Source organism: Lagenorhynchus albirostris, chromosome 10 (genome assembly GCF_949774975.1).
Source record: "Lagenorhynchus albirostris chromosome 10, mLagAlb1.1, whole genome shotgun sequence".
Classification (NCBI taxonomy): domain Eukaryota; kingdom Metazoa; phylum Chordata; class Mammalia; order Artiodactyla; family Delphinidae; genus Lagenorhynchus; species Lagenorhynchus albirostris.
In genome coordinates this window covers 41,199,475-41,221,373 of record NC_083104.1, presented here as the reverse complement: position 1 = coordinate 41,221,373, position 21,899 = coordinate 41,199,475, and the positions used below count along the sequence as shown (strand labels likewise).

At 42.2% G+C, this 21,899-nt stretch overlaps 1 protein-coding gene across 2 annotated transcripts in view; it reads right to left on the bottom strand.

Annotated features, from left to right (window-relative positions):
- LRRC2 (leucine rich repeat containing 2) overlaps positions 1 to 21,899 on the bottom strand; it is a 50,554-nt gene that overhangs the window by 13,196 nt on the left and 15,459 nt on the right. The window contains exons 3-9 of one of the 2 annotated variants that reach the window (XR_009542845.1): positions 19,946 to 20,153; positions 14,814 to 14,970; positions 10,220 to 10,356; positions 8,490 to 8,635; positions 6,801 to 6,956; positions 5,023 to 5,153; positions 2,365 to 2,574 (exon numbers count right to left, since the gene is read on the bottom strand). Coding sequence is in view for 1 of the 2 variants with exons in the window: in XM_060162161.1 (XP_060018144.1) it covers positions 2,525 to 2,574; positions 5,023 to 5,153; positions 6,801 to 6,956; positions 8,490 to 8,635; positions 10,220 to 10,356; positions 14,814 to 14,970; positions 19,946 to 20,153 (985 nt within the window). In the remaining variant the exon portion in view is untranslated. Of the gene's footprint in view, positions 1 to 262; positions 2,575 to 5,022; positions 5,154 to 6,800; positions 6,957 to 8,489; positions 8,636 to 10,219; positions 10,357 to 14,813; positions 14,971 to 19,945; positions 20,154 to 21,899 lie in introns of those variants that run through there. The other variant, XM_060162161.1, reaches the window with a different exon arrangement.

Sequence of the window (21,899 nt, the reverse complement as noted above, 5' to 3'; positions counted from 1 at the left end):
TCTTTCATTCATATTGCTTTAATGTTCATACATATATTCTACTATGCAAATTACTTTTCCAAATTATGAATCAGTCCATATGCATCATGCAAAATGTTCAAATCTCTATTATCTCCACTAAGATGCTTATTCTACTTTAGAATCTTTCTGCATTTTTACATTAATATGAATAAAGTAAATAGTATTTCTACAAGCCTCATATTTAATAAATATATTTCTTTGGGGATGTTATGTAACATGAAATAATTACATATCAATGTAGTACTTTTTCGGTTATTTTTATGTAACATCGAGATAAGGTTTTTGCACAAAAGACTGGTTTTATTGAAATAAATTTTACATGAGCTATGGACAGTCAATTTATGCGAAAGTCCTCATTTCCCCCCTTTTCAGATATATTTTCCATTTGGCTGTATGTAACATACACTGTAGCATGAAATAAAATTCCAAAATCATTCACGTAGTACAACTAATAAATTTGCATTATATTTGTAAAGTGTTATAAAGAAAAATACAATTGTTTGAGGTTCGGTTGAAGTGATTTCTCATTTTCCTATTCTTTCCATCTCTTAACCTACTTCTCAGAGTTTGTCTTTAACTTGAAGCAGTACTCTACTGAAGCATTACTATGTGACTTTAGACTGTTCTGCCTGCTTTATGTCTGTTGAGGATAAAATATTTAGAGTTATGATTAAACCCATTAAGACAAAATATTGGGTGTCTATTAACCCCTCTGGGGGTAGACTGGTTCTTCAGATAAGAAAATAAAAATCACTCTTCATTTCTAGCCCAGATTAACTTCTGAAAAGCCCAAATGGCTCGACCATGTTATACAATATGGTAGCTACACTTGGCTATTTAAATTTAAATGTAATTAAAAATTTAGTTCTTCAGTCACACCAGACACTGTTCAAGAGCTCAAGAAGCAGATGCATCTGGTGGTTACTAAATTAGACAGCACAGATGCAGAACATTTCCTTCACTGCATAAAGTTCTACTGGACACCACTGGGCTAGACCATATAGGAGTCGATTCATATATAAATATATGTGAAGATATGCATTTTTTCCATCTTAGTCACAAAACCTACTTGTTTAAACTTAGCTTCAACACATTCACAATCCTGTTTATTTTAGTCCAAGATAATAGAATAAAAATAGATATTTGTACAATTTCTCCAAATCCTACAATGTGATATCAAAGTTCAAAGCCCTGTAATGAATACCTTCTTTGCCAGTGTAAATCCAGTCTCCTGAGCTCCCTCTGGACCGCAGCGTCTTGGCCACAGGCAGAGTTCTCCTGTGGTACCTGCAGAGAAGCCTTGCTAGGGACTCCTCATCAGTGTGGACTAGTCATTCCCACTACTTATATGGCCACCTTGGAGGACAGGTCCCTGGAGGCAAGGTCTCTGCTCTGTGCTCTGGCAGGTGCCCCAGAACCCCCAAGGGGCCCACTCAAGGCAGGCTGACCACCCATGCAGGCCACGCAAGGCTTCCCAAGATCCCCAAGGGGCCCACTCAAGGCAGGCTGACCACCCACGCAGGCCACGCAAGGCTTCCCAGGACCCCCAAGGGGCCGACTCAAGGCAAGCTGACCACCCATGCAGGCCACGCAACGCTTCCCAGGACCCCCAAGGGGCCCACTCAAGGCAAGCTGACCACCCACGCAGGCCACGCAAGGCTTCCCAGGACCCCCAAGGGGCCGACTCAAGGCAAGCTGACCACCCATGCAGGCCACGCAAGGCTTCCCAAGATCCCCAAGGGGCCCACTCAAGGCAGGCTGACCACCCATGCGGGCCACGCAACGCTTCCCAGGACCCCCAAGGGGCCCACCCAAGGCAGGCTGACCACCCACGCAGGCCACGCAACGCTTCCCAGGACCAGTCAGGCCCACACTTGCTCCACTAGGGACACCAGCACACCATCTAAGCCCCATGCCTGGGCAGACAATCCAGCCCTTCTTTCTGCCCTCAAGGTCCAGATTATACCTAAAGTCTTTCCTGAAAGCCTACACTTGTAAAATATAACTTAAAACATGAAAATAGCCATTTGTATAAACCCAAGAAAAACTGTCCTCAGTAAAAGAAATAATGCATTAAAACTCTTTCAAAATAACAAAATAAAAAAGTCTCATCTGACTAGTCCAGTATAAATACTCTTCTCACCATCCCTTTATCTCCAGATTCCTGAAAACAATGCAATCAACTTCAAATTTTGGTCTTTAAGTGATAATTTTTAAAAAATAACACATTTTCTAAAATATTAAATGTGCATGATTTGGAAACAAGTGTATGCAAATGAACCTTTAAATGTCAATATATAAACCCATTTATCAATTCTCCAGTCCACAGAGAGAGGTACTCACATATTTGAAATTTGAAAATCATCTTTCCTAACAACTATGACCATGGTTTCTAGACTTTGTCTTTAAGCACAAGCCATTATTCCTCTATGACATGACCCACAACAGGAAGATTTACAGCTCCACAAGTCAGGAAAATTCTGTAGTCTTCTGATGGATGGCATCAAAGCTGAAGGCTGAAAGATACTTTAGTGGCATAGCTGGGAACAGATTCTGTAACAAAAAGAAAATATATACTCAACCATTCCCCATTTTATTATGAAGTGTAACTATGTCAAAACACAAATTATTGCCACTTCATACTTCAAGTATAAATGCATTTATTAGAACTAAGTCAACTACCGCAAATGTATAGTCTGGCGTTAGAGATATTTAGATCTAAGAAGAATACATTATTATTAACTCTCATTCTTTTGCAATCTTTCCAACCAACTCACACAGCTACATCAACATCTTGGAAACTGTATGATCCTAAAATAATAAAAGTTGACAAAACAAAAATAGATGGCCAAGGATTTGGGACTGGGGATGCCAGGTGGAAGGGAATACGGTTTACAAGAGAAGTTTGGGCTATTCCTAAATGAAGCACCATCTTATTAATAACCCTTTTATCATACTTACTCTTCCAACTGGTTACTCCCCACTCTCTCTCTCTCTCTTCACAGCCAATTTTTGTCAAGGTATGGTCTATACCAATAGTTCTCAAGGTGTGTTTCTCAGACTCAAGGCATCAGTATCACCTGGGAACTTGCTAGAAATGTACTTTCTCAGGCCCCACCCAAACCTGATGACTCAAAAACTCTGAGAGTGGGGCCTGCCGCTGATTCTCATGTGCACTAAAGTTTGAGAACCAGCGAGGGGCTTCACTTCCTCATCATTCTTGAATCATATCAGGTTGGATGTCCATGTAGACTCACTAAATCTAGTTTTTTTCCTTAGAGTGATGAACTCTCTAACTCAGACATTAGTCTTATGGGGAAGGAGGAAAAAGAGAGAAGACAACATGATGGAGAAAAAAGAAACAAACTTAAAAAAATTCAAAGCATATGTCCAGCATAGGTTGAACTATTAAGAAATCACCATTTTCGCAGGTCAAAACCAGCTGAATATTGGCAATATCATTTAGTTCAACCTACTATGAATATGTGAAGTATAGAATTATGATAATTATTTAGAAATAAATGAATGGAATCAAAATCTATCATTACTAAAGTTAACTTTGAAAATCAAATTATTTTATTGCTGGCCACATAGATCGAAAGATTAATACTTATTTTCTCTAATTTGTTCTTGCATTTTTATATAATAGCACTATAATACAATTATGAAGAAACGAATAAAATACAAGAAGGTTTTTCGCAAGAGGAAAGTTATATGACCCAAAGATAAATTTTGATAAATAAATGGTTCTGTTATTTCAGTTTCATGTTTAACATAAATTTCTAATTTATTTCATAATATTTCAGCATGCAAAATTAGGGATGGACAAACAGATTAGAGGTAACTATATAGAAATTTTCTTAATCTAATTGAAAAACTTTTAATTTGCCAATAAATGGTATTTTTCATTAATGTGATGAGACATGCATGTTTTCTGAGTGTGACTGATGGAACCTGCCCCCAGGTGCTTGTCTTCAAAGTCTTGGGGGCCAGGGCTACCTCCTCCCTAAACCCACATGCGTGACATCTTTCTTTCAGGTCTGCACCCGGCTTATCAGAAAAAGAGACCTGAAAAATTAAGGGGTAACTTGCAGGCATCTACACCCAGAAAAGAGGTGGGGATTAGAAGAACAAAGGCTGATTTATGCCTTTTCCTGTGTCTAGATGTGACAGAAGGAAGGGGTTCTAAGGCTTCTGAAACACTTCGGAAATAGCCACTGGGGAAAACGCTTCTTTCTCAGCCCTTTCCTGAGGTACTGTGACCGCCCTGTATCTTCACCACCCTATGGGAAACCAAAACTAAATGCATCTACTTACTAATCTGCCATCTTGTTTCTTCCTTTTGTGATTTTTACGTAGGTGTACCTTGATTTATACGAGATGACATTTTTTAAAGTTGAATTTAAATGGATTTTGACATGGAACCTTCTTTTCCCATTAAGTAGAATACTGTTTTATCAATATCATTTCATTGAAAAGCCATGTAAAGTTAGTAACACAATCTTCACATTTTAAGTGCTGTTTCCCAGCCTCTCTGTCACATGGTTGTAGATGTATTAAGCATGCTAATGCACTAGGAAAATTTCATTATTTAAGGAAAGGCAATGTATCTTTTTTTTTTTTTGGTAAATACAAAAATAATTTACAAATTATTTTTATTTATTGGTTATTGCCCCTAACCAATTAACTTTTTTTTTTTTTTTTTGCGGTACACGGGCCTTTCACTGTTGTGGCTTCTCCCGTTGTGGAGCACAGGCTCCGGACGTGCAGGCTCAGCGGCCATGGCTCACGGGCCCAGCCGCTCTGCGGCATGTGGGATCTTCCCAGACCGGGGCATGAACCCATGTCCCCGGCATCGGCAGGTGGACTCTCAACCACTGTGCCACCAGGGAAGCCCCCAATTAACTTTTTGTCAGTTTGACTTATAGCAATAAATGTGTTGCATGAGTGAATGGAATACTATACACTCATTTTAAATAATTTTGAATATGAGTAACCTACCTCTTTCTTTAAGATCTTCAATATAGGCTTTCATAAATTCTTTATCAAAATGTTGGCGATCTTGTTCACTTTCCATCGTTTCATCTTGACACTGGGTATTCTCAATAGGATTGTCTATAAGACTTACAAATCTATTCAAGAGAGTATGGAAAATATCACATTTTCACCTATGTATTTGTATTGTGCAAAAATCCTCTCAGAAGAAGTCAAACTTTGTGGCATTAAATCCCAAGTTCTCACTTCTTCTTAGAAGTCACAGCTAACCACATAATATGTGTCACCAGTGGAATTCTACTGTGCAATAATCCAACAGGATTATAGAGTCAGGTTACAGCAGAGACTGTACAGAGGCTTGATGGGGAAATGACAGTTACTTAGCCACAGACAGAGGACAGCGGGCAGGAAGCCATGAGGTGAACGATAACATTTAGTGTCCCCGTCATATACGAGTCTTAGTATGTTTGTTTGATATTACTCCCAATTAGTGACATCAAACTCTAAAATGATGTGGCTACATTGAAAAGGACTCATAAAATCACCACCAAGAAGGTATTTAAAAGATGGACTACATAAAAAAAATCTAGAAACAATAAATGCTGGAGAGGGTGTGGAGAAAAGGGAACACTCTTGCACTGCTGGTGGGAATGTGAATTGGTTCAGCCACTATGGAGAACAGTATGGAGGTTCCTTAAAAAACTACAAATAGAACTACCATATGACCCAGCAATCCCATTACTGGGCATATACCCTGAGAAAACCAAAATTCAAAAAGAGTCATGTACCAAAATGTTCATTGCAGCTCTATTTACAATAGCCCAGAGATGGAAACAACCTAAGTGCCCATCATCGGATGAATGGATAAAGAAGTTGTGGCACATATATACAATGGAATATTACTCAGCCGTAAAAAGAAACGAAATCGAGCTATTTGTAATGAGGTGGATAGACCTAGAGTCTGTCTTACAGAGTGAAGTAAGTCAGAAAGAAAAAGACAAATACCATATGCTAACACATATACATGGAATTTAAGGGAAAAAAATGTTATGAAGAACCTAGGGGTAAGACAGGAATAAAGACACAGACCTACTGGAAAACGGACTTGAGGATATGGGGAGGGGGAAGGGTGAGCTGTGACAGGGCGAGAGAGAGTCATGGACATATATACACTAACAAACATAAGGTAGATAGCTAGTGGGAAGCAACCGAATGGCACAGGGATATCGGCTTGGTGCTTTGTGACCGCCTGGAGGGGTGGGATAGGGAGGGTGGGAGGGAGGAAGACGCAAGAGGGAAGAGATATGGGAACATATGTATATGTAACTGATTCACTTTGTTATAAAGCAGAAACTGACACACCATTGTAAAGCAATTATACCCCAATAAAGATGTTAAAAAAAAAAAGATGGACTACTGTGACAAAAAAAGAAGCTAAAGGAGACAATCCAAAATGGCATTTGATCTAATTTCTTCACAGTTTTGAAAGATTCAACAGCCACTGACCCATCCAGGCCAGCGGTGATGGGAGTGCTGAGTATCCGACCAGGGAGCCCTGGTGCCTTCAACCAGCAGGTAGCATTTGTCCAGAAATCCTCTGAGCTCTACCTCCCCATGCCATTGGCCAAAAACTACAAAATCCTGTAAGAAGGCACCAGAACTTCTTGTTCTTAGAGTACGAGAACCATCTAATCTGGTTCCTGAGACGGGCACACAGGCTCCAGGTGCTTCTTGCTCTTCCCTTGTGTCTGAATGGGTCTCTACTGGGCTCTCTGTCTACTCACTTTAAAGGTGTGGATGAGTCACTAAGGGCTGTCGGGAGCTCCACCAAGTGGTCCCCGCTGACGACTAACAAGGTGAGCTTCTTTAAGTTAAGCAAGGCAAAGGGAAGATAGGTCAGCTTGTTCTTATACAGGAGAAAGGTCTGCAGTTCTCGTAGCCTAAGAAGATGTAAAAGGGATTAGAACACAAGGACTTAGCCTCATAGCAAGAAAACCAAAGTAAATTATAAATAAATTCTAGTAGGAAATCCCTAGTTAGTTTATTTTTTAAGTGACTCATAAGAATAAACTAACTTTACAATTTAAATGAATAAAGTCATGCCGGGTGACATGATTTGGGTTTCTTTTTTAAGTTTTTACTGACTTAATTGACAGTTAAAGGCAGAGATATAGCAGCAGGATAAGCAAATTACACAATATAAAGTAGGCCAAGATGGAACTTAAAAAATCAGTATATTCAAGTGTCTACTGCATTCCCAAGGGTTAACAGGTCATGGGAAAGAAATCATATTAGAGTTGGAGTGAGAATAAACAAATTCTGGCAACATATTTCCTTTTGTATGTCTTAAAAACAGTTACTCTTCTCTCATCATATTTTGACTTTAAAACAGGAGTAAACCTGCAGAGTGAAAAGGAAATGAGAAAAACATGCTCCAAATATGTTTTACTCTGTTTTCCATTTTGTTCTAACTCAGTGCCCCTCTCTCTAGTTTTTTCTTTCATTCATTTTCAAAATTTTGACTGATCCCACAAAATATTTCACAAAGTTCCCCTTATGTTTCAAACTAAAACAATTCCCACTTAGCCTCATAAACCAGGGAAGTATCCATACACATCATATGTACCAGGAGTAGAGAAAGGTCATATGAGACAGCATTTGGGACCAAGCCATTTTCGGTTCCTATGTCCCAATAGTTTACTTATGCTACTTTATAACGAAGACTGTGGATTCCAGGAGGCCAGACAGTTTGTTTCATTTACCACTTTGAACCCAGCCCACTCTCTGGGCCTGCCTAGTAATATTGGTAGAATGAATGAATGAAGGAATCGTATATGATTTAGTATAATAGTTACTTTTTAAACAAGAAATAGCTGTAAGGATATAATCTGAAGACATTACTAAGTATATCAATCAAAGCAGTAAATGAAACTAATAAAAATTATCCTGATATCCCAAATAGAATAATATATTTTGATTCTGTACATAATAAATTTACTTTTCTACTTCTGGGGAGGAAAGGAAAGTTAATGTTCCATTCTATTGAGAACTAAAGTAAATTAAAGATGTGTTCAAACTATATACATACATATATATATACATACACATACATATACACACACACACACATGTATATATATTGACCAACACAGGTCTGAACTGTGCGGGTCCACACATTACAGTACTGCATGGGTCCATGGTTGGTTGAATTCACAGATGCAGAGGAGCCCCAGGTACGGAGGCTGACTACAAATTACATGCAGGTTAACCACCTCGTTGTTCAAGAGTCAACTGTACATGTATATGTATGGTGCAGACTGGGAATTGTCTTATTCTATAAAGAATCAAACTGATTTCCTGGAAACAAGAAACTCTGGAAAATTAGTTGATCTCACAGAACATTCACGTGTTATGCATGTTTAAAATGTTAGTGACTAATTCATATACCTCACCTTCAGAATGCAAGTAGCTACCTGTCTATGTCTTGTGGCAGGTCACTCAGGTTATTGTTGCTGATATCCAACCACTGCAAATTAGACATCCGCAGGACACAGATCGGGACACTGGAAAACTTGTTTGCTGAGATATCTACGAATGAAACTTGCTTCAAATTACTTAACTAGGAAGGAATAACAAAATATTCTAATTACTTTTTAAGAGTGGGAATTAAGTTCAACTAATAATTTTGAGATTGATGTCTCTTCCCAAAGGCATTTCTATGAACATATGCAAACCAGATCAATATAGTATGTACGTTGAGCATCTACTAGGTGTCATTCACTGTGCTACACGCTGGGGGTGCTAGGATGAAAAGCACACAGTGGCTGCCCTTGAGGAGTTTATACTTTCATAAACAAGCAATGCAATTTTATGTAGTCAGAACTAGTGTGAAGTTTCCAATTTGCAATGTTCAGTAACACAAAGAAAGAAGTGGTTAATCTGTCCAGCATCACAGTGAGGTGAGGGTCAGAGGTCAGGAAAGATTTCACAGAGAATGGAGTATTTGAATTGGGTCCTGAGGTTCCCTGACAGATGGAAAGGTAGGGGAGGAAACTCCAGGTGGGGAACAGCATGTGCAAAGTCAGAGAAGACAGAAAGTGCAAGCCTCAAAGAGTAGGATGACCTGGGGAAGACTGTCTTAATGGGTTTTGGCAAATCTTCAGAAGACTCACATGTGGACCGGTAAAGTGATGTGGCAAATGATCAGAAATCTCCCCTGTTACTCTGAACGGCGTGCCCAACAGGACTTATTCATGGAGTGGACATGGGGCATGGGAGCAAGAGAGGTCAAGGGTGAGTTGGCTTGCTTCCAGCCTGCACATCTGAGAGAGGACTGGGTCCCTCTCTCAGATGGGGAGGACTGGGGAACGAGCCGCTTGTGTGGGGAATCCTGAGCCCTGGCTGTGCACCCTCACCGGGACCACTGCCCAGCATTTCCTGGGTGACATGGGTGCTAAGAGCGGAAGTGGCCTCTTCCTCCCATCCGGAAGTTTTCAGGAAAGGAAAAGAATACGCCTTCTAGGACTAGATAGAATCTGTGGCCACGGCCTTGTCAGAGCCTCACCAGTGATACTATTTTTAGCCTATTCATTACCAGCAGAATTTGTGAGATCCATCTCTCTCTTCAAGCACAAGAACCTGTTTAGTTTTATCTGGCAATAAAAACTGTTCACTTTCATATGTTCTGTTTTATCAGAAAAGTAATTTAAAATCATTTCCCCAATGAATACAGACAAAAAGAAACTAATGGGTATTTTTAAGTTAATGGAGTTCTCAAATCCTATCTGTAGAACTGCTTTAGTTATCTATAAGTTTTGTTATGAGTATATACATTTTTAAATTTTATCCCCTTTATTTATTTCCAACTGTTTTCAATTTATTCCTCCATTATGGATAAATAAATCAGGATCTGCATTATAGACAACAGGCATCATATATTAAATAGGCATTAAATAAAAATATATTGCATGAAAATAGGATTTTTTGCCTAGTTTTCCTTTGATAGCTTTTTTGAACTTAAATTCAGGTTGTGGCCGACTGTAAGAACATTTTTAAAGACTTGATAATAGCTGGTTTAGGGTGATTAAAATGTCAGGAAAAGTCATATAAATAAAAATGAATTTCATCTTTTAAAATTCTTCCCCATGTTACAGACCATTCCATGTCATAAACCAAATAAAAGTGCAAACATTTTCTTTCTTACTTCAAAGGGGAGCTCAGTTAATTCTAGATTTCCAGAACAATCCAGTTTCTCTAGATTTTCACAGTCTCCCAGTTCTGGAGGAATGCTCTTCAGACGGTTGAAACGCACATTGAGTTCCTTCAGGTTCTTCAAACGACCTGTCATCAGAAAAAAACAACATGCATGGTGTCGGTCCATTAAGGTCTTTTAAGGACAAAAAGCAAAACGAAGATGTAAAACATTTGTATAAATGATGGTGGGAAAGGCATTAAACATAATTCTGTGTTTGTTTTTTAAGCACTCTGATTGAATGTCTGCTCATCTTTTATCCTGAGCATTTTGGTCCTTGCAGAGCATTTTTTCCTTTTTCTTTATCTGTTTAACCCTTTGTGAAACTACAGGCTAGGTGAGTGTGGGGGATTTGTCCCCTATGTAGACTGGGTCAGGGGCCAGCACCCACAGAGCGCAAACCCCTTTGAAATCACATGATGAATGAAGTAACAGGCAATGGCTTTGAAATGGTCCAGTTCCTAGGAAGCACAGTGACAAGCTATGGCCTATCGGTGGACTCTAATGGGAAGTGAGCTAGGTACTGAAATACACACAAACCTCTATGTATGTGCTAAATGACTCAAACAAGGAGTCATTGTTTATAGGCTGCATGTAATTCACTTATCTTTGGCTTCAGATTTGCATTTACTAATTATGATGTATCGTGCTTCCTAAAGAATATGCTTTAAAAAAGCCTAAGTCCATTTCACAGGCAGGAAGCGAACACACTAAGAATATCAGGCAATAACTGGATTGATGGAGAAACACTGAATCCCAATTCTGTCTTGATTGAATAAATACATGACCAATTCCAAACCAGAAACTAGCACAAGAATAAATATATTTAATATTCCAAAAATCATGTCACGCATGTTCTAAGGCATTGAATACCTTAACATTCTTAACCTAATTTTAAAAATTAGAAAACCAAAATTATTGTTTCCTTTTGCGGAGCAGGCACTCAAAATACAAATTTCCTGACATTTTATAAACGAGAAAGGGAAACATACAAAGACAGTCTATTGGAGGCAGGGCCACTTCTGAGTCCACTTTGGTGGTCTCACTGTTAGAAGACAATGGTGATGCTGTGGAAGTCAGTGGCCTCTCTAACTTACCCACCTGGTATATATACACTGCAACCTTACAGTCAGCTATTGGTGTCAAAATAGCAGGATGGATATGGGGGCTGATAAAAAAATAAGGAAAGACTGCTTTTCTGGGGAGGACTGGAGAGCATGTGATCAGACTAATGATCGCCACAGCCCCAGCTTCTGTAAGACAGTATATTGCACAATCCTTCTTTAAATAAGGAAAGTAGAAGATTGGCATAGATGGTGTGAATGTTCTAAGCTGTCTAGTTTCCAGACACAGGAGAGTAAACTTATCTATTAAAGAGTTACCTGATCTGGTTGATGGAGGCATTTGCATTAGGGACACATTTATACCAACTGTATGTGCATTTATCATGAGGGGATGCAAAGAGAAGATGAGGTAACTGGAGAGAAAGCTGTATATGAGCTCCTTCTAGCTAGCTCAAAGAAAAAGTAACTTTCCTAGCTCAAAGGAAAAGCAATAGCTTTAGAAAGTCTGTCTCAAATATAACATTTTAATAATGTATAGACAATAAGAAATTACATATGTTTGTATTCAAATTGTTGTTCTCCATGCCACTTATTTCCACAATGTCTGATCTCATTATAGAAACACTACTTTTTCTTTCTCAACATTCTGGTAAGAACTTGACATTATTCATCTAAGATGGGCTCAATTGTCTCCATCAGACGTGGTGAACAGCATTATCTTCAAGCACCATGAGCTTGAGGTTCTTGAGAAAACAGTCTTTCGGTGTGACAAGGGTCCCACGACACAAAAACTAAAATAAAACGTTTAAGGCACTGCTATGGTCTGAAAATTTGTATGTTGAAATCCTAATGCCCAAAGGTGATGTTGTTAGTAGGTGGGGTCTCTGGGAGGTAATCAGGTTTGGATAAAGTCATGAGGATGGAGTCCCCACAATGGGATTCATGCTCTTGTAAAAAGATCCCACAGAGCTCCCCGGCCCCTTCCACCATGTGAGGATTCACCGAGAAGTCTGCAACCCAGAAAAAGGCCCTCAGCCCACCATGCTGGCACCCTGATCTCATACTCCAGAACTGCGAGCAATAAATTTATTTTGTTTATGAACCACCCAGTCTGTGGTATTTTTTTAAAGCAGACTGAACAGACTAAGACAGGTGTCATAGCTCCAGCACGTTATACTTCTAAAAGCTAATGAGTCCATCCCTTCCTAGAATGTTCCAGGATCTTTTCCAACTGAAATGAAATCTCCCTACTTATAGCCCATTCTCCCAAGGCCCTCAGACCTAATTTCCAGAGAGGGGACTATAACCCAACTGAGGCACCATTTGTTGTCCAGAGGCTTCTTGTTCCTAGAGCCCAAGGAATACCTTAAGGAATGTACATACTTTAAATTATTTGAGTAAACATTATTAAATGATTTCAATAATTAGCTATTTTAAACCCATTTAATGATACTTTCTCAGGAGTTCCACAAAGGAGTTAAGAGGACCACCCACTGCCATGCTTAATTCCTTGATGTCAAATGTCAGAAATAATTGTCCTGATAATGAGAAAAAGAACACCCCATTTGGTGACCACTTTCCCCACATCCCCTCTACTCAGCCAATGCTCAGTAGTTCTCTAAGGCAGCACTATAAGAGATCCAACTCCACCTCCTTTACAAAATACAGCCATTCAACAGAAAAGAGCTCAAAACTCTTCATTCCCATGGTCCTCTTTCTTGACTATCTCATCCTGTAGCTGAGTTTTTTTAAAGTATTTGCCCAAGTTACTCAAAGTCAGACTAGAATCGTACCTTCAGAGTCTCAGACCTAGTATCCAATTATTTAGTTTAAATTTAAAATAGTTGAAGAACAAGTTAAATAAATCATGCCATAATCATCACTTAGCCATTAGGGAGAATGATGAAAGTTTGGATATTCTAATATTGAAAAATAACATTTACGTAAAGACAACAATAGAGTGGTGGTGGGATGAATTGGGAGATTGGGATTGACATATATACACTTATATGTATAAAACAGATAACTAATCAGAACCTGCTGTATAAATAAATTAATTAAGTAAAATTTTTTAAAAACTTAAGAAAAAGACAATGATGATGATGATGATGGAGGTGGCTAGCAAGTGTTGGGGGTTTATCTGTTCTAAATGCTTTCTTTGTATTAACTATTTAATCCTTACAATAACCTTGTGAAGTAGGTACTATTATTATCCCCATTTTACAGATAGGGAGACTGAAAACCAGTGAGTGACCTGCCTAAGGTGACCTGCCAGTAAGTGAAAGACCCAGGCAGCCTGACCCTAGAGTCCACCCCCACCTTCATGGTATGATAAGGGGAAACAAGGCTTAGGCTGGAGAACATGCTGTAAGCCCTTGTATGTAAATATGTTTAGCGTGCATATATTTTAACATATGTGTATATAAATATTTTTAACATGCATATATATTTTAATACATATTTATAAATAGATATGGCTACAATGTAGATATCTAGAAGAACATGGGTTGTGTGTACAATTTTTTTTTTTTTTTTTTTTTTTGCGGTACGCGGGCCTCTCACTGTTGTGGCCTCTCCCGTTGCGGAGCACAGGCTCCAGACGCGCAGGCTCAGCGGCCATGGCTCACGGGCCCAGCCGCTCCACGGCACGTGGGATCTTCCCGGACCGGGGCACGAACCCGTGTCCCCTGCATTGGCAGGCAGACTCTCAACCACTGCGCCACCAGGGAAGCCCTGTGTGTACAATTTTGATACCCAGGAAACTGTTAACAATCCTTACTGAGAGAGTTGACTTTACATTTTATTCCTTTCTAGAATGTTTAAATATTTTGTCCTGCTCATGACTGAGGTTTATGGGGATGATATGTCTCCAAGAAGACCTGAGTGTCTTAGAAGAGTCATAATAACTACATGCCCAGCACAACTATGTGCCTCACACACAAGACAAAGAGAAACAGTGATGATGATCGCGTGGACTTCACTTACAGTGAAGCAAGTGAACAACAAAATGATTGAAAATAATAGAACCTTGATCAAATTAGTACAATAAACTAAACTAATCAATGGACTAATATGTGGGAACAGTATACTGTTATCTTATGTTTACAATAAATATATTATTGCATGTTTATTTCTAAAACTAATATGTGGGAACAATATACTGTGTCTCATGTTTACAATAAATATATTATTGCGTGTTTGCATTTCTAAAACTAAAAGGAAGAAAAAACAAAAAGTTTCTAAACACAGCACCGCTCACTCATGAGACTTGTTTCTGAGAAACTGGCAGATGTCAGTACTGCTGAGTTACACAGGTGAGACCCTGGCATCAACATCCAGAGGGGACACCACGAACCAGCAGCTCTGGGAACACCCAAAACAGCCCGGTCCAGCGACTTCCTGTGGCAGCAGGAGGAGGAAGAATTCTCAGTATTGCCTGCTTCCCAGACAAGGGGCCGGAAGGCTCCAGCTAAGCAACATACCAATTTCAGCTGGAAGACAGGAGATTTGGTTTTTTGGCAGATCCAGAATCCTCATGGCTTGAAACAGCTCGATATACTTAGGAATGATCTGAATCAGGGTATTGCTTATGTGCCATTCTTTCAGGTGCGTCTGCTCCTTCAAGGAATCTGGGAGCTCCTGGAATAGAATGGATCCCATCGATCAGAACTAGCTCCTCCGTATGCCGGAGTTCAGAGGCAGAGCACACAGAGCCAAGGAAAACGTGCATTTATTTCAGAAACAAGAGGGGAGAGAGCATGGGTGAGAGCTTACCTGCCAGCTCTATAGCCATTCCAAAAAAGAAAGCAAGATGCTGCCGATATCATTAATTTCACACTAGCAGATTAGCCAAATTTCAAAAGGGCCATGAATTCATGATTCTATTAAAGTCAAATGCCGAGTGAACACTGACAACCAGGCGCCCACCCAAAGCTACACATGTACTATTTATTTACAACATATGGATTTAACATTTTCTAAAAATAAAATCTGGCCACGTCTTAGATTTTAAAATGTGTGCTGCATTTCCCTTCCTCTGTACTAATCGCTTTTTTTTCTTTCAGCAGACATCTTTTTTTTTTTTTTTGAAGTGTAGTTAATCTACAATGTTGTGTTAGTTTCAGGTGTATGGCAAAGTGATTCAGTTATACATATATACATAAAAGAATATATATATTCCTTTTCATATTCCTTTCCATTATAGTTTATTATAAGATATTTAATATAGTTCCCCGTGCTATACAGTAGGACCTTGTTGTTTATCTATTTTATATATAGTAGTTTGTATCCAGCAGACATCTTTTGAGCCATGTTATGTCCAGGCAGACTCATGTTTGGCACTAGAGATACAAGAAGGAATCAGGCAGCTCTGAAACTAATCGCTTTTTAAAATATTTGATAAACACCTAATACTTGCTGTGCCAAATTTCTAAATGTTTTTATGAGTCTTTAACAGGGAAAGAGCCCAGAAGGACAGTGTGGAGACCCGGATGCCAAGCCATGTTCTAGGGGCACCCCCTCCCTGGGCCCTCACTTCTGAAGTGATAGAGAGGAACTCGGCTGTATCCAGGGCCTCCCCTGGCTCTAGTGTTCTGGGATAAAATTGTAAAGGTGTTGAGAAGTGCTTAAGGCTTTAGAGGGGGCTATTTGTCCAGTTGAAGAAATTCAGTTCACAGGATTACGAGCCCCCACTGCAATGAGGTATGCTGAGCACTGAGGGACATGCATATCCCCTGACCTCATGGAGCTGACCACAGCACATCAGCTGCAAAGTGGGGCAGGAATGTACAGGGGAGAGGTCGGGTGGGGTGGAGGTAGCAATCAGAAGGTCCACAGTGACCCTTGCTTGCTATCTGGTGCTTATAATGGGCTTTATGATCATTGCTATTGGATATGTGGATTAAGCTTTTAACTTGCAAAAGTACTTTCACCTTAAATATGCTTTCACGTAACAGTACCATAAGATAGGCAGAGTGGGCATGATGAAGGCCCACTTAAAAGAGGGACACTGAAACCCAAAGACATTTAAATGGGTCACTTAGAGTAAGAACAGGCTACACAGTTTCAGGAACTAGTACAAAATGAAAATGCAGGCCCCTTCTAAAAATTAAGAATTTCAAGATGGTGACAGCAGAGCATTACATCAAGCACAGGGCCCCCCCCAGCATAGGGCCCTGTGTGACTGCCCCCAGCACCCAGGCCTGGCAAACCCATCTCGGCACCTCCTCATCCTGATCTGAATGCAGCCCACACCAGATCAGAGGGCTGCCTCCTGCCGCTGAGACAAGATGATGAGCTGGGGCATCAGGGAGCTGACCCTAGGTCATAAAAACACTCTCTCTCTCTTTTTTTTTTTTTTTTTTGCGATACGTGGGCCTCTCACTGTCGTGGCGTCTCCCGTTGCGGAGCACAGGCTCCAGACGCGCACGCTCAGCGGCCATGGCTCACGGGCCCAGCCGCTCCACGGCATGAAAACACTCTCTCTTTTGAAGCTTCAATTATCAAGTGTCTCATAAATAACTTCTCTCATATTGCTCTTCCAATAATGGCACACTTGGAAAGGTTATTATGCCTTCCAAAATTATATCCATAACTATTTTTAATAACATGGGAAAATCTTAAGATAGCATGTTAAATAAAAATAAAAGGAACGGGGTAAAGATGGCAGATTGAACACAACCCAGACACTTTTGCTCCTCTCTAAAATTCCATGAAAGATGACAGTAAAGGAATTCTTTTTTGAAGATATAAACCTTACAAAGGGCAAAGAGAAAGAGAAGGGAGGCAGCAGCAGGAAAATGCTGGTAGCTGGAAAACTGGAAGATGGTAACCCACCTCCCTTGATCTGCTCAACCTTGGACCAGCAGCAGCAGGAACAATGAGACACAACCTGAACTTCTCACCAGAGGCTCCCGAGGCTCAGGAAGTGGAAGGGCCGGGCATGTCTGGAGGTGAGAGTGGAAGGCAGGGCTAAAAGGAGGAGGTCAAGTTCAAAGTCTGCCCCCCATCCATGTCACAGAACTACTGCCCCTGTAGAAGACTGAGGCTTATCCACTGGAGGGATTAAACAGAGTGTCTGGATTGGGGACCATCAGGCACATCTAGGGAGGGAGGCAGCAACCACAGGATGAGTGATGGAAGCTGAGACTTCCCCACCCAGCCCTCCTCTCTGTCCAGAGCACTGGCTGCCAGGCCTGTCCCTGCCTGCAGGATGTGAGGGGATCCTCTCTGTGGGCACTCACCAGCTGCAGACAAATCATAAATATGCACTCCTGGGGCGGGGGGTGGGGGGAACTGCTGGAGACATGGGGCTCCATAGCGACGCCCTCCGAAAAACGAAGCCTTCACCTGACACACACTTGGAGCTTCCAGTTTCTCAGTGCTCCCGACACCCTGTGTCTCCAGACCTCCCAGAGAGTTCCCCACATGCCAGACCAACACAAACACCCCAAAAAGAAAAAGGAGACTCTGAAAGATGGAAACTTCCTCCAAAAAAAGCTATCAGTCCCAAGATAAGTAAGAACAGCCCCCATGAAATGAAAACAGGACAAAATTTTTAAAGGAAAATTTAAGACCCATCCATGAAAGTAGAAATATAAAGTCACATTACAGGACTCATTCATTCACAAAACAAAGAGACAGCTCTTGGAAATTAAAAACTTGACAGTAGAAGTGAAATTTTCTATTGAAAAGTTGTTCAGTAAAAGTAGAGAAATCTCCCTGAAAGAGCAGGGCCCAGGGCTTGGGGTCTTCCAGCTCACAAAGAATGCCTGACCCCCCGACACCCCCATCCTAATCGGGTACCCAAGTCATAGGTCACAGCCCCACAGCCGCTCCAAGGAACCCCAGGGGAGCTCTCCCCACCCAGTTCCCAAGACCCCAGAAGCTCCACCGCCCTGTCCACCTCTTGCTGACCTCCTGCAGAGGCCAGACCTGCTGCCTGGTGAGATGTTAGAGGCCAGAACTCCCTCGCTGCCCCGAGCACTCCAAGATGGCGAACATCCTTTAATGGAGCTTTTCACTCCTTAAGCAGAGGCAAGACTGAAACACAAATCTCTCTGGGGAAGGAAAACAGCAACTGAAATTCATAGTAATGAATGCTTGAGGCCCCAGAGTCTTGCCTTCGGTGGGTACCCATGAGGATAAGGTACCAGCTCAGGGAACCGAATGCAGGGGACAAGAAGGCTGTAAGTAATGAAGACAACATCCACATAGTTCACCCTGGGGTCTCCCTAGCCTGCTGACTCATAACCCTCTTCCTATCCCCCGACCACACTAGGCACTCACTAAATGCCCTTTAAAGTGGTTTTCCAAAGGTGCTGTGAGCCGAGAGGACTCAACAGGTTCCCCAAGCGGGCTGGGATCGTGTTTGACCACGGCACACGAGAATGATTTACCAGCGGTATTTAATTAGAAATCCAGACAGGCCCTCCTTCTTGCCCCAGAAAAGGCAGTATCCATGTATCCACTGATCTCAATGATGCGGATGCAGGAGAAAGACCACCAAAGAGGTGTCAGTCATAGTCTCTCCCAGTCTTATAGGGCTGTGTCGCTAACAAGAGAGTGTCACAGAATATCTGCTCGTTTAATCCTCACAACAGCCCTCTGAGGGGGTGAAGGCAAGCATTAGCACCACTGAACAGGGAAGGAGATAAAATGTATACAAATGGAGCAAACAGCCTCAGGTCACACGGCCAATAAAGGGTCACCCAAAATACATGGTCTCCCAGTCCAGAGTCCTTTCAGCCACAAAATGGTGGGATAAAAAGAGATGGAGAGCAGGTCCCAGCACCTCTGTCCCACTGAACGGAAGATAGCCCGAGCTCATTTGTGCCGCCACCCAGCGCACACACACCATGGGCTGCTTCAGACAAGAAACATCAGAGCACAAGCAGCCCCGAGATGCCTCTCCAAGCCAGCAGCAACCTGGGGGAGTGCGAGCAGGAAGCACCGTACACACCCGAGGCAAGAAAGAGGGCACATCCTTGTCCTGGCCTCAGAAACTCGGAGGAAAACTGGCTGAAGGGTCTGCGAAATTCCTTTGCGGCTCTACACTCTGTGACAAGTCAGCAAAGTCACCGCCCACAGAGGGGTGTTAGGCAAGTCAAGTGCTCAGAGCATTAAAAAAAAATAAGAAGGCAAGAAGTTCTTTTTAATGGGCGGGGAGGGGTGGCGAGGAGGCGGCAGAATCGAACTTTTTTTTTTTTGGCCGCACCCCGCGGCTTGGCGGAATCTTAGCTCCCCTACCAGGGATTGAACCCGCGTTCTCGGCAATGGAAGCGCGCAGTCCCAACCCCTGGACTGCCAGGGAATTCCCAGAATCAAGCATTGTAAAGGCTGTGCCATCCTGAGGAGCCGCTGGGGTCCCAGTCCCTCGCAGCGTCGTAAGGATCCAAGGGGATCCCGCTGCTCTTTTCAAGACTGCACAGTCCTTCACCGCGGAAAAGACGCCGGCAATGGCTCCTCCGCATCCAGGGGAAAGCTCTCTAAAGACAACAGCAACAGCGTGCACTGGGCCAAGGTCAACGGCCTGAGCTCAGCCTAGCAGCAGACGTCGGCCGCAGCGCTGCAAAGAGCCTCGGCGTGCTGTAGGGACCGAAACGCATGGACTCACCTTCCAGTGCTGCCCCGTAAGTTCAAACACAAACTCACTGCTCCGTTTCTCTCTCTCCTTGGAAATTGCACTCTGCCTTGCGAGGGAGTTCCTTTCAATCTTGTCCAGAAGCCTCACGCTGGTGTCTATGAAGCCATTCTTGCAGTACGCAGACTGGGGGATGCCCTTCCTTTTGCACTCGGCCACGAAGTTCCACTCCTCCTTTATCCTAAAACGGGCAGCAGAGGTCTCGGTTATCTCCTGGGGAATCGCCATCACCTGCCTGGAGAAGTCAGGAGGGCCACCTGGGCGCAAGCGCAAGCGCAGTCCTTCTCATCACCTGCAGTTTCCCAGCAGGAGACAAGCCCTCCCCTCCACTTCCGCCCCCTCTCCCGCCCCTCCTTTCTTGTTTCCTCTGCTGTGGTGGATATGGGGTGTGGGGGAAGCTTAAACCCTCGGAGTTGTGAAGTATTAGCAAATCTGACTTTAAAAGTAGAGGAGGTGAGTTAACATGGATAAAATTTCTACCAAAATTACCTATGCCTTTGATTAATTACAATATCCCTTGATATTATGAGGTGACACCCAAATTTTTCAAAAATGCAAGGCCAGGGCTTCCCTGGTGCGCAGTGGTTTAGAGTCCGCCTGCCGATTCAGGGGACGCTGGTTCGTGCCCCGGTCCGGGAGGATCCCACATGCCGCGGAGCGGCTTCGCCCGTGAGCCATGGCCGCTGAGCCTGCGCGTCCGGGGCCTGTGCTCCGCAACGGGAGACACCACGACAGTGAGAGGACCGCGTACCGCAAAAAAAAAAAAAAAAAAAAAAAGCAAGGCCAAAGGAATCTGATGATCTTTCAGGAGCATATGGATAGAAATATACAGGCAGCACCAGTTTATAAAATTCGACTTTAGAAGGTCATCCATCAGCCACCTTGGGAAACTTCACTCCTGCAGATGAACCTGTTATTCATAAACTCCAGTTCCAATCTGACACTGGAGCTGGCCCAGGACTCCTCAGCCTCCCCATCACTCCCAGCACCTTCTTGTTGCTACTTCTCTGACATATTATTCTATAGTTGTCTTATCCCCCCGGCTTGGTCATAAGCTCCATCATGATGGACTACGTCTTGCTGCCCTCCAGATGCTCACGCCGTCATTAGAACAGTGTTTTGCACCTGGGGGCCTTTCTCCATGTAGAGATTTGATATCTGCTTGGAGCCTTTAACAGGTTAACATTCTATGTGGTACAAAAACAAGGTTTGTTGTGGTTTTCCTTCAAATCTATCACACAGAGACATTGTCTCAAAATAAGGTAGCCTGCCTTGGATAGGAACTTGGTGCATTCCACACTCAGGAAGGCATCTGGGCCCTACTCAGCCCAACTCAGGGACTTGGTGACAGGCAGTATCCCAGGCTTCTAAAAGACGGCTCTTTTAGAAACAGGCTGCTGATGCAGCCCTGGTCTCTACAGGGCCTGAAGCAATACAAATGCTGAATAAAACAAAACAAAACAAAAAACCCTGTAGTAGAGGGTCAGTCCTAGTATGGAAACTCTCAGGTGGTACCCGAAGGAAAAGTGCACTAGAATCGCAGGAAAGCCCAGGAGCCAAGTGGTCAGGAGGGGCAGGAACAGAGGAAAGAGTCTGGTGCAGAAACATCTTTGAGGACTGGGCATGTGGAAAGTCCTGGCCTGGACTACCAGGCACTGTCAATTGTAAGAAGAAACATAAGGCTGATAAAAGCAAGAGACTGGTGGATATCCTTTTTCTGGAATACTGGAGACTTAGTGGATTTTATCTGATCCTATAGGGGTACGCACCTTTGTCGTTGACTAAGCTATTTTACAACTCGGCAGAGATTGAAGTTAACTTGTAGACAATTGATAGCAATACAAATCATTCTTGTCTACAGACATTCTTGTCTCTTGGTGTTAAATACATCTATATGCTGATGACGCGCAATTATATATCTCTAGCC